Raw genomic sequence first — 13,007 nt, 5'->3', positions numbered from 1 at the left:
ACTTATTTACAGATAATTACAAATAGAAGCAGTGCTAACGAATGCTACACATAGCAAAGGAGTTCTACCTCACATTACAGGCCATAGAAAGCAACTGGAGAGGCAGTCTACCCGCACAACCCCTTACTTATGTCCTCAGTTTGGAGCATGAAGGTGCGGGCACAGATCAACAGACACTGCTAGCAAGAATTTTCCATTCCCAAGCACATGAAGCATGTGCACACCCATGTTGTGATGATGGTCTCCATGTATATTATAAAGAAGGTATTTTCCTTGGAATTCATGTTTAAAATAGACATTTCTGCATACATTGGGTTTTAATGTTTATACTGGATCATCAGGTGTGAACTATATTCTTAGTTACTCTACACTGTCAGCTCATGGATAAAAATGGTTTTTATGGTAGCCAGACTATCATTTGCTTATACAGGTCTCATAATTCACATTGTCTGGACTTTGAGTCTTTAAAACTATTTTATTGTAATAATTTGTTATTATATACAGGGCTTCACATTCAAATTTACTATCACAGTTTATCTTCAGAACTCTGTCTACTTCCTTTATGTATAAAGTCTGCACAATACTTTACTTTAATCCCAAACATGCTATATTAGCAAACTATATTTCATTATAATACATCGATAAAAAAGTAAATTTATGTTATTTCTAGAAGAATAGTGGCAACAAAACGGTGACATAAAATGTCTAGTGAAGTACTTACCATGTTGTCTTTGATAACAGAAGGAGTCCAGCCTTCAAAGGCATATTGGGAATGAATGTTGTCTTCATGAAGACAATCAAAGCAGCGGTACACATCGTATCCATAATTCAGCAACATTCTTAACACAATTTCATCTTTTAAAGAATACTGCAGAGCTGAGGGGAAATGCGTTGTGTTCACTCTGCAGAAATAATTTACGTTGGCCCCATGCTTAAGCAGTAGATTGATTAGCTCATAGTTGCTCATTCTCAAGGCTATCTGAAGGCACTTAATGGGATCTTGATTTGGCAGGGCTCCAGCATCCAGAAGTAGCTGAGTTGAGCAAATATCCCCATTTGAGACAGCAAAATATAAAGCTGATTTCCTCTGGTCATCATAGCCTTTGCAAACCCTCTCATGCAACATGAAATTGGCTTCAAACCCAGATTTGAGAAGAAATTCCAGGCACTGAGGATGTGCTCCTGCTGCTGCTGAATGAACTGGACTTATCCCGCTCTTCTTAATGGCAGCATAATCAGTAACAGAAGCTAATTGCTTTAAAGCTCTGCAGAAAAAAAACGAAGGAATTTTTATAGTATCTAGGACAAACCTTTGAACTTCTCAGTGCTGCAGTATTTGTTACTTGTATCTTGGGTTACAGAATTCTGTTCTTGGCTGATAGTACAGGTAGTCCCCGAGTTACGCGGATCTGACTTACGTCGGATCCGCAGTTACAAACGGGGATTTTCTCTCCCCAGAGGACTCGAGCGGCGGGACGCCTGGTCCCGCCGCCCGCCTCCTCCGGGGCGAGAAAAGCTGCTCCCCATCTCCCTGGTCTGCTGCGGAAGCCAGCAGACCAGGGAGACGGGGAGCAAAGCGGCGCAGGACCCGGGGCTGGACCCGCGGCTACTTCCAGATCAGCTGGAAGCGCCGCGGGTCGGGCCGGGTCCTGCGCGGCTTTGCTCAGCGCCTCCCTGGTCGACCAGGGAGGCGCTGAGCAAAGTGGCGTAGGACCCGGCCCGACCCGCGGCGCTTCCATCTGATCTGGAAGCGGCCGCGGGTCCGGCCCCGGGTCCTACGCCACTTTGCTCAGCGCCTCCCTGGTCTGCAGACCAGGGAGGCGCTGAGCAAAGCCGCGCAGGACCCGACCCGACCCGCGGCGCTCCCAGCTGATCTGGAAGCGGCCGCGGGTCCGGCCCCGGGTCCTGCGCCGCTTTGCTCACCATCTCCCTGGTCTGCAGACCAGGGAGACGCTGAGCAAAGCCGCGGAGGACCCGGGCTGGACCGCGGCGCTGATCTGGAAGCGCTGCGGTCCGGCCCAGGTCCTCCGCGGCTTTGCTCCGCGTCTCTCTGGTCTGCTGCGGGGGGGGGGGGGGGGGACACAGCTAGTGCCCCCCCCAGCAGACCAGGGAGATGTGGAGCAAAGCCCGGGGCCTGTGGTAGAGCAGGTGGGGCGCTGCCGGTTGGTCCCGCAGCACCGCTCCTTGGTGCTACTGGACCAACCCGGCAGCACCCCAGCTGCTCAGCCCCAGGAGTCCTGATTCAGCCGCTGCTGATCAGTTTCAGCAGTGGCTGAATCAGGACGCCTGGGGCAGAGCAGCTCGGGTGCTGCTGGGTTGGTCCAGTAGCGCCGAGGAGCGGCCGCGCTACTGGACCAACCCAGCAGCACCCGAGCTGCTCTACCCCAGGTGTCCCCAAGTTAGCCGCTGCTGAAACTGACCAGCGGCTGACTACAGGAAGCCCGAGGCAGAGTTGCTCTGCCCCAGGCTTCCTGGAATCAGCTGCTGATCAGTTTCAGCAGCAGCTGACTTGGGGACGCCTGGGGTTCTTAAGTTGAATCTGTATGTAAGTCAGAACTGGTGTCCAGAATCAGCGGCTGAATCTGGATGCCAGTACCAACTTACATACAGATTCAACTTAAGAACAAACCTACAGTCCCTATCTTGTACGTAACCTGGGGACTGCCTGTAATGTTAATTTACTACTGAATAAGTACCCTGGCATATTAGACATCTGCACTGGCCTTAACCTCTGACAATTACATGATAACCAACTATCCACCCTCAATGGGGCCGACAGCCTCTTTAATCCCCTGGGCAAGGTGGAGTGGATCCTTTTTCCAGGCCCAGAAGGGATGGGTTGGGGCTAGGCAGCCGTCAGTGCTGCCTGGAGAACACCACATCTGCCCCAGATAACCTGCATAGTGCTCAAGCAGTGATTTAAAGGGCCTGGGGCTCTGGCTGCCATCACTGCTGCAGTAGCAGCAGTGGCAACTGGGAGCTCTGAGGCCCAGGACAGCTGCCTCCATTGACCCTCTCATTGGTTTAGTTTTAAATGTGTGTATTTAGCTGAACCAATTCACCATTATTCATTCTTATTTTTCAAGTATGTCATTTCAACTCACAGAAGGTGTCCTCTGTATGCAACTCTGTGGATAGGCAAGTGACCTGAGTGTTTGGGAACATTGGCATCAGCTCCATATTCTAGTAGGAGAGATAGTGAATCTGGATTTCCTCCTCCAGCAGCTTCAAATAATATAGAAGCACAATCAGCTGCCTGTGAAAGGACATCAGCACCTGAGGGGAAAAGGAACTAGGGTTTTCACAGCAGTTACTGTAAATATCCAGTAACAACTGGTATCTCTGTTTAACTCCCCCCTCCTTATGACAGTACTGTGACTGCTCTTCATGAAACATGAATATTAGAACAAGAGCTGGGGTTTTGTTCTCTCACTGTAAATCTCTTGAGGTAAGCTCCTTGATTTCCTATGTGTTTGTACATTGCCTAGTGCAACAAGGCTCCAATCTCTTTGGGCATTATTGTAATATAAATCTTCACAATAATGAAACACCCTCATTAGAAGTTTGCAATGCATGTTATTCTCTTAAACGAGCAATTGTTTTCAGACTAAATGCAGTGCAATTAATTCAACAGAGTTCAAACGTATGTAAGGGTAAATTAAAAATGTACAAAGCAACAGAACAGAGATCTGAAAAGTAGAGATACACAATTCATTACAACAGAAAGACATGGAGGTTATATATTGAAAAAGGCTCATTTACCAAATCACTTATTTTAATACATTGCCTCTGCCAGGCCAGGGACTGAGGAACCTGGGAGTAGAGATTTCCCCTTCAATAGAAAGTATGGGGGGGGGGGGGGAGATCTGGCTTATGTGTGCTTCCACACTCCCTGTATCTTGTAAAAGTGAGAGTGGAACTGGGCTTGTATGGGGATGGAGAGGCAGCAACAAAACCAATATCTACAGAAGGAGCTTGCAGGGCAGGAGATCAGGCCTGCTGCTGATTGGATAGAAACAAATCTATCCTCACCTTTTAGCCACTGCAGGTCCCCGCAGAGGCAGCCCAGCCCAGGGAAGGGAAAAGAGCAAATGGGCAGGGTGTTCAGTGCACAGGACACCAGCCACCAAGAAATTGCAAAAGTGTCCATCACAGTCTGGAGCTGACCCCCTCCTCACTGAGTCTGAGATCCCCTTGCTCCCTCTCTTTCCGTATTCACTGAAAGCTTCTGCTGACCTCTTCCCCCCACAATGCTCGTGCCTCTGCAGATCCACACTGTGATAGTGTAGGCCCTGTCACATACTGATGGAACACATTTCAAGGCAGTCAGTGTGGGGGGGACTGCATGCATCCCCCTTTATTCCAGTATTACAAAACAAAGGGTGATAATTGGGGTCATACTAAATTCATGGTCCATTTTGGTCAATTTCATGGTCATCAGATTTTAAAAATCAGAAATTTCATGATTTCAGCTATTCAAACCTGAATAGGGTTGCCAGGTGTCCAGTATTGGCCTGGACAACCTGGTATTTTCAGCCTCTGTCTGGTAAAAAAAAACCAACAGAATACACAGGGGATTTAAAGGCGCGGTGACCCTTTTTTATTAGCACGGGGTTTTTTTTGCTCAACCAATTTTTTTCCTGCCATGTTTGGTATTTTGTGTGGAAGTATCTGGCAACCCTAAATCTGAAATTTCATGGCTGTGTAATTACTGGGGTCTTGACCCAAAAAGCGAGTTTGGGGGGGAGAGGGGCTCAAGGTTAGTGTAGGGATGGTTGTGGTACTTCTATCCTTACCTCAGTGCTGCTGCTGGTGGTGGCAGTGCTGCCTTCAAAGCTGGGCAGCTGGAGAGCAATGGCTGCTGTCTGGGACCCCAACTCTGAAGGCAGAGCCACTGTCAGCAACAGTGCATAGGTAAGGATGTCAGTATGGTATTTCCACCCTTCTGCACTGTTGCCTATAGAGTTGGGCCCTCAGTCAATAGCCACCACTCTCCAGCCACCCACTCTGAGGGCTACAGTGGGGAAGTGAGTGTGGCATGACATAGTATAGCAACCTTTACTAATGTGCTATCTTTACTAATGTGCTGCATGTCTTCAGAGCTGGGCACTTGCCCAATATTTGCCACTCTCCAGCCACCCAGATTTAAATGTAGTGCAGAAGAGCAGCACAGCCCTCTCTAAAATAACCTTACAACCCCCCTGCAACTCCTTTTTGGGGTCAGGCACCCAATTTGAGAAATGCTGGTATCCTCTGTGAAATCTGTATAGTACAGGGTAAAGCACACAAAAGGCCAGATTTCATGGTCTAATACATGTTTTTCATAGCCACAAAGTAGGTAGGGCCCTAGTGATAATACCCTCCAACCCAAAGTGTCTCACTCCCTTCCCTAGATAACTTGTCTACATGGATACATGCTATTTTATTTAAGCATGTTTAAAAACACTCACATTAGTGGACACAATGCTGACCACCAAGTTGTGGTCAGCATATACACACTTTGTGGTCAGCATATACACACACAAGTCATATGACAGCTAGTAAAGGTTAAACATCTGTCCTAGAGATTATGTTTAAATACAACATTTTCTTAAGTATACAAAGTTTTTACAATATAGATCTGTGGAAACAACATTATGAAGGAGAAACAAAAGTTACTGTCTTAACAATAAAAATCTTGATGCTTAAATTGACAAGGTGGGTGAGGTAATATCTTTTATTGGGTCAACTTTGGATGGTAAGAGCTTTTGAGCTTACACAGAGCTGTTCTTCATGTCTAGGAAATGTATTCAGAGTGTCACAGCTAACTATAAGATGGAACAGATTGTTTAGCACAAATAGTTAACACATATTGCAAGGGCCCATTTAAAGTGAAGTGGCCCATTAATATGACATTTACATTTTTTTCATGACAAAAACCATGGCAATTAAGAGGACAGGGAAATGCAATTATCTTGTCTTCCCCCATCCTCAATGTAATATACTATAGGCCACAGTACAAGATGAAGTCTGAGCTGAAGACTGTAAACTCATAATGTACATGCTGTAACTGTAAACAAAGACCAGGTAGATTTAGCCTGGAGTTCTCTGTGGGAAGGAATATATTTAAAAATTTCCACCATGTTGTGTTTATGCATTTATGTTGCTTGGTAACAAAGTTCCTGTAGTTGGTGATATCTCTTTAGTAACAAATGTTATCTGTGTTATGTGTAAAAAGCATGTCACATGATGATTATTCTAACTACAAACCTTTTGAAAGACTTAAGGAATCTGGACAGATATAGTAATCATTTGAAAAGATAACATAGGATAGATATCTTAGAGCCGTGGTCACCAACTGGTCGATTGCGATCGACTGGTTGATCATGAGGGCTCGACCAATTGATCGCGAGGCGTTCAGGGGCTCCCTTATATTCCCCAATCCTCAGTAAGCCCTACTACCTACCTCTGGTGAAAATGGAGGTAGTACTGGCTTCCTGCGGGGTGGACTTTCTGGGAGTTCCGGAAGTGCGCTGGCTGCTCCCCTCCCTCAGGTCTATGGCATGCCGGAACTTGAGAGGGGATGGGGGGGTAGAGGGACCACAGAGGAGGCATGCACTGGGGCTTCTCTCCTCTTCGGGAAGGGGAGTTGGCCTCGGAGGAGGCATGCATGGGGGCTTCTCTGTGCAGTGGGAGGGGAGAGTTGGCCCCGGAGGAGGTGCACACGGGGGCTTCCCTCCTCTGCTAGGGGTGGTGGTCCTGGAGGAGACTCTCTGCCCCCACTGGTACCCTGTCCCCTGCTGCAGAACCCTGCCCTCACTCCAGCACCCTGTCCCCTGCCCCCACTAGCACCCTTCCCCAGTACCATGTCCCCTGCTCCCACCAGCACAGTTGGGGCCACATTAGTGAGGCTTGGGGGTTTTTTGGGAGGAGTTTTTTTTTTTTTTTTTTTGCATCTCCCTTGTGTGGCCCCAACTGATTTTTCTGTGGGTCAGTGACCCTTCTCATAAATAAAGACAATGCAGAAACTTTTTGTGTTTGACATAGTATTTTATTTAAAAATGAAGCCTGGTCAACGAACCCCCAATTGGGGCCAAGCCCCCATATGGCCGCAGCATTATAATACTCCTGCATGCCCCAGACCCTAGATCTGAGCCTATCATACACTGGAACCCCCTGCCCTGAGCCCCTCACATACCTCAACCCAAATTCCTGAACCCTCACAGCCACAAGCCTGGGGCTTGCTTAGTACCGCTACCCTCCATCTGACCCCAACACTCTCCAGCCTGGAGTCCCCTCCCTGAGCCAGCATCCCCTTCTCCACCTCTTCCTGCATCCAAATTTCCTCCCAGAGCTTGCACCTCTCACCCCTTCCCACACCCAAATCCCTCATTCCCACCTCAGAGCCCACACATCCTGTCTCAAACCAGTGAAGGTACAGCTAGACTGCAGGAGTTTTTCCAGGATTCCAGAGATATCCTGGAAAAACTCTTCCACATCAAGGGATGCATTTGTTCTTCTGCTTTTTTTTAGTGGAAGAGCAAACATGCTCTTTTGGTAATCCCTATATTCCTCGTTCCACGAAGAATAAGGGGGATTCCAAAAGAAGGGTTTTTTTCTAACATTTGGTCCAGTCTAGACAGGCCAAATGTTGGAAAAGCCTCTTCCTACATAAGAATGGGAAAAAAAAGTGGCAGTGTAGAGTGTATAAGGGCTGGGGATAGCAAGTGATGGGGAGGAGGAGAATAGAGAGGGCGGGTCTTCAAGGAGGGGGTGGGGTCTTGGGGGAAGGCTGAGGCGGTAGATCTTTGCTTGTGCTAAAATTTAAAAAATGATCTTGGGTGTAAAAAGGTTGGAGACCACTGTTTTAGAGGAATATTGAAATTTAGTAGATTACGTAATTATACCAATTAGTGAGCAAACAAAAACAAGACACAGTGCAGAAAAAGTTATTCCTCCGTGTTAACATACACACCTTTGAACATACAAAATGACTGCTGTAATTCACTCTAAAACAATCTACATAAAACCATCAATTTACATACTAGGTTGTATACATTAATACCTGTCCACCATGTTATTAGTAAGAATATCACAAGGCCTTCACTTCCATTCAGAACCTTATATTGGTAAGATAATACTGTGCTGTCAGGGGAGCTAGCAATTGTACATTGCCACCACACAGAAAATTATTCATGCCCTTTATGGGAGGTGGATTCATTTACTCACATTTTGAAATCATGATTTTTCTGCCAGCACACATAGTTGTGCAATTTCAACCCCTTGGCTAGTCTAAAGAATAAAAGAACTCTGTAGGATCTGACAACCATTAGTTAAGAAACCGACATATTGAACTGTAAACAAAAATAATGCTCACCTTTTCGCAGTAAAATTTCCATAATTCCTGTATGCCCAGTCTGTGCAGCCAGTGCTAGGGGAGTGAGCCCATATGTACTGCGGGGATCAGGATCAGCTCCAGAACAAAGCAGAAGGTTCACCATATCTTTCCTGCCTAGCCTGGCAGCTTCATGTAAAGCTGTCCTCTTATTGACACACTGCAAATTTACATTTGCTCCAAACCTTATCAGCAGGGAGGCAATTTCATATAAATCATGTTTAATTGCTGTAAGATAATAGGTGAAACATCAGCTATTTAAAATATTATTTAACACTATTCTACACACTAGTTTCTGTTAAAACAAAATACAGGACTATGTAGCACTTTAAAGACTAACAAGATGGTTTATTAGATGATGAGCTTTCGTGGGCCAGACCCACTTCCTCAGATCAAACAGTGGAAGAAAATAGTCACAGCCATATATACCAAAGGATACAATTAAAAAAAGTGAACACATATGAAAAGGACAAATCACATTTCAGAACAGAAGAGGGATGCGGGGGGGGGGGGGGGGGGGAGGAAGGAAGGTGAATACCTGTGAGTTAATGATATTAGAGGTGGGGAAGGGTAGATGTCTGTGAGTTAATAGTGTTAGAGGTGATAATTAGGGAAGCTATCTTTGTAATGGGTAAGATAGCTGGAGTCTTTAATTTCTGTTGTGCAGCTCCCAGCACCTTTACCGTGCTGGAGACTGAATGAATTGAGCTCTGGTAGCCAAGTCCCTGATATGCAGAAAATCACCTGACATCACTGAAAAGCCCTGATGCTGGGGGAGAGGAAGTATCTATTGTTCATTAAAACAAGTGAGGTTGTTAATGTCCAAAATTATGAGATGCTTTCAGATTTCCAAAGGGGTAAAAATCTTTCAAAAACAGACTCTCTCACAATACTGAGACACTTCATTTGCCAATGAAGGATTCTGAAAAAAAAAATTAGCCAAACTTTCTTTGAACTTAAAAAAAGGTGCGGTTCAAGTTTAAGGGAAAGATTGTGCAGTTTCTTATTTTATCTGAGCTGATTCACCATCCCTAACATGGCCTCTAGTGACGGCTCATCTACATTACTGTCATACCTGTCTGTAAACTTGTTTAATAGTATAGACAGGTCCTTACTTAGATTTTCAGAAAGCCTTTGACAAGGTCCCTCACCAAAGGCTCTTGTGTAAATTACATGGCCATGGGATAAGAGGGAAGGTCCTTTCTTGAAAGACAGGAAACAAAGAGTAGGAATAAAGGGTACATTTTCAGATTGGAGAGGGGTAACTAGTGGTGTCCCCCAACGGTCAGTCCTGGGACCAATCCTTTTCAACTTATTCATAAATGATCTGGAGAAAGGGGTAAGCAGTGAGGTAGTAAAGTTTGCAGATGATTCAAAACTGTTTAGGATAGTCAAGACAGAAGCAGACTGTGAGGGACTCCAAGAAGATCCCACCAAACTGAGTGATTGGGCAACAAAATGGCAAATGAAATTTAATGTGGATAAGTGTAAAGTAATGCACATCGGGAAAAATAACCCCAACTATACGTACAATATGATAGGGGCTAATTTGGCTACAACAAATCAGGAAAGAGATCTTGGAGTTATCGTGGACAGTTCTCTGAAAACTTCCACACAGTGTGCCACGGCGGTCAAAAAGGCAAATAGGATACTAGGAATTATTAAGAAAGGGATAGAAAATAAGACCCAGAATATCTTACTGCCCCTGTATAAAACTATGGTACGCCCACATCTTGAATACTATGTACAGATGTGGTCTCCTCACCTCAAAAAAGATATTTTGGCCTTGGAAAGGGTTCAGAAAAGGGCAACTAAAATGATTAGGGGTTTGGAACGGGTCCCATATGAGGAGAGGTTAAATCGACTGGGACTTTTCAGTTTAGAAAAGAGGAGACTGAGGGCCGATAAAGAAAAGTTACTTAATAGTTCCCTAAATAGAAAAACTAGAGCACACCAAATTAAATTAATGGGCAGCAGGTTTAAAACTAGTAAAAGAAAGTTCTTCTTCACACAGCGTGTAGTCAACCTTTGGAACTCCTTGCCAGAGGATGCTGTGAAGGCTAGGACTTTAATAGAGTTTAAAGAGAAGCTAGATAATTTCATGGAGGTTAAGTCCATAAAAGGCTATTAGCCAGGGGATAAAATGGTGTCCTTGGCCTCTGTTTGTCAGAGGCTGGAGAGGGATGGCAGAGACAAATCGCTTGATCATTGTCTTTGGTCCACCCTCTCTGGGGCACTTGGTGCTGGCCACTGTCGGCAGACAGGATACTGGGCTAGATGGACCTTTGGTCTGACCCAGTACGGCCGTTCTTATGTCCTCAACTGAACTTCTGAAGCATGCTGCAGTCTTTTATGGTGTTAGTCTTTAGAATGGTTTGGGATTTAAAGGATTGATACCAACTAGGAAGAAAAATAAATGACAGTATTCCTCTGTCTCTCTCATGGCCAATGGAAATATATACAATTCTGGAAACTGGAAGTTTTACAGTCTTTACAATCGACAACAAAAGATTGCAATGTACAAAATACATTTTTCATGCAATGAAAAACATGAATAGAATTTCCCTCAATCGGAAAAAGTATATGATTTACCTATAACTAAAGAAGAATCTCCTTCTTCATTCTTAACATTAGGGTTGCAGCCATTGAGCAGGAGAAAGTGGACATTGTCTAAGATGCATTTGTCTACTGCTACAAAGAGAGGAGTTTCCCCTTTCAGACTGGTCTGTTCCCACACAATGGGGTGAGAAGCTGAAAGATACCCAGGAGAACAGCACACATTGGGAACGGAACTAATCATCCAAACTGATTTAGTAAATCTTTCAAGTGGGGAGCACAGAGTGCTCTTTACCTTTCAGAGTTATTTCTAGGATGTTCTTGTTTAATTGTGCTGCAGCTTCATGCAAAGGAAGCCAGCCTCGCTGATCTGCTTCCTTGAAAGCAGAACAGTGCCTCATCAACTTCAGCAAGACTGCCTCTTGGCCTGTAGTATATAGAATCATACCACACTATTTAGCATAACACAGAAAGCTCAAGGCACTTGAAATCTAGACTCCCACTTACATCAGAGAATATTTTAAGTATCACTAACCCCAATACTACAGTCAGAACTGGCAACTTTGCTTCTCAAAACAATTTTCTATCAAAGGTCGATTTAAATGAATGTAGAGCTAGTGATAGTGATTTATATGGACTGATTTTCTCTAGAGGATTCATCACAAAGCACATCAGAAGCTGCATATATCAGAATTATAAGCTTACAATCAATCCTTAATTAGGGCTCCTATGCTACTATAATACAAATAGTAAATAAATAGCATAATAAACATTTGAAATTCACTTGCCACTGAAACAGAACATGACAGCTACTGAACAGTTCAAAGGCTCTCTACACAAGAGTTTGCAACATGAAGTTAATACTTGTTCAACTGAAACCACATGTTAAATTTCAAAAATGGAAAATAAAATTAAGCTAGAATTTGAATAAGACACAAAGCTACTTTTACTGTTTCTACTCTTGCTGAAAGTGCCATCAGATCTTTGGGTATAAGGGGTCAGGTCTACAATTTTGCATGTCATCTGGAAGATGGAATCCATAGTAGCACGGGTTCTTAGAGAGTAGGGGGAAGAATGCAACCTACTCAGTCATTAACAAAGCTTCCTAGACTAATCACATTAAAATAGAGTGGTGATGATTTGTGTGTTTGTACTTAACTGCCTGTATTGCTGCGATTATTTTTCCATGTTCCGCACTTGTGACAAATGGGAATCTGTACAAACAGAACAAAATTATTATAATTTAAATCAGTTAGGGAAATTATGCATGTTATTACAGTACAAATAAATGAATCAATACTGTAACTATCTATGGCTTAATAACAGACCAGTACGATTTTGATTTGTTTTGTAAATAACTATTTGCACCATCTACTTTATTATTTTACTTACTTATTTTCTGTTATTTGCTGTTTCCCAATCTGCACTAGTTACTTAGTCACTTATGCATCTGATGAAGAGGGCTCCAGCCATTGAAAGCTTATCCCCAAATAAATGTGTTAGTCTTTATGGTGACACAGGACTCCTCATTGTTTTAGTCACCTACTTTGACTCAGTGAAACACATTCACTTTGAAATGGGAGCTGAAGTTCATATTCTCTCAATCACAAATCCTATCCTTTGTAACAAAAATTCCAATGATGAACAATATAGTAAGAGCTCAGTTTAAATATAGAAAAATAATTTGTACTGCTTGTTAGAGCTGCACAGAACATAGGTTTTTTTCTTTGTTAGAGACTGTACCAATATAAACCATAACTCTGAGTACACATATAATAATCTTCAAAAAGTACAAATACATTCTTCTATTTCACACTTCTTTCCCTCCCAAGAGCTATTTGGAAGTTCTGTGTTTGTATAAGGTGTGTGAACTTTGGCCCTCCTTTTGCTGAATGCAGTGTAAAAGTTTAAAAAAACCCACAAAACAAGTTTCAGGTGTTCTCAAATTTCACTTGGGACAATTTCAAAATGCCCACTTCTATTAGGTGTACATACACATAAGTAACATTAAGCAAGCAGTCTACAATGGCAAGCATACTGGAACTAGGGGTGTAGAGGGTGCTGCAGGACCCTCTGG

At 43.9% G+C, this 13,007-nt stretch overlaps 1 protein-coding gene across 5 annotated transcripts in view; it reads right to left on the bottom strand.

The window, feature by feature from the left end:
* The window catches only part of ASB14 (ankyrin repeat and SOCS box containing 14), a 33,618-nt gene that overhangs the window by 15,116 nt on the left and 5,495 nt on the right, over nt 1-13,007 (bottom strand). For 3 of the 5 annotated variants that reach the window (XM_075938867.1, XM_075938868.1, XM_075938869.1), the window contains 6 exons: nt 12,092-12,144; nt 11,226-11,360; nt 10,967-11,125; nt 8,357-8,602; nt 3,105-3,276; nt 722-1,265 (listed from right to left, as the gene is read on the bottom strand). In XM_075938867.1, coding sequence (XP_075794982.1) covers nt 722-1,265; nt 3,105-3,276; nt 8,357-8,602; nt 10,967-11,125; nt 11,226-11,360; nt 12,092-12,144 — 1,309 coding nt within the window. Of the gene's footprint in view, nt 1-721; nt 1,266-3,104; nt 3,277-8,356; nt 8,603-10,966; nt 11,126-11,225; nt 11,361-12,089; nt 12,145-13,007 lie in introns of all 5 variants that reach the window. The other 2 variants (XM_025188578.2, XM_075938870.1) reach the window with 2 other exon arrangements.

This window comes from Pelodiscus sinensis, chromosome 11 (assembly GCF_049634645.1).
Source record: "Pelodiscus sinensis isolate JC-2024 chromosome 11, ASM4963464v1, whole genome shotgun sequence".
NCBI lineage: Eukaryota > Metazoa > Chordata > Testudines > Trionychidae > Pelodiscus > Pelodiscus sinensis.
Note: the sequence above shows the minus strand (reverse complement) of the source record. Positions and strands in the feature narration are given on the sequence as shown.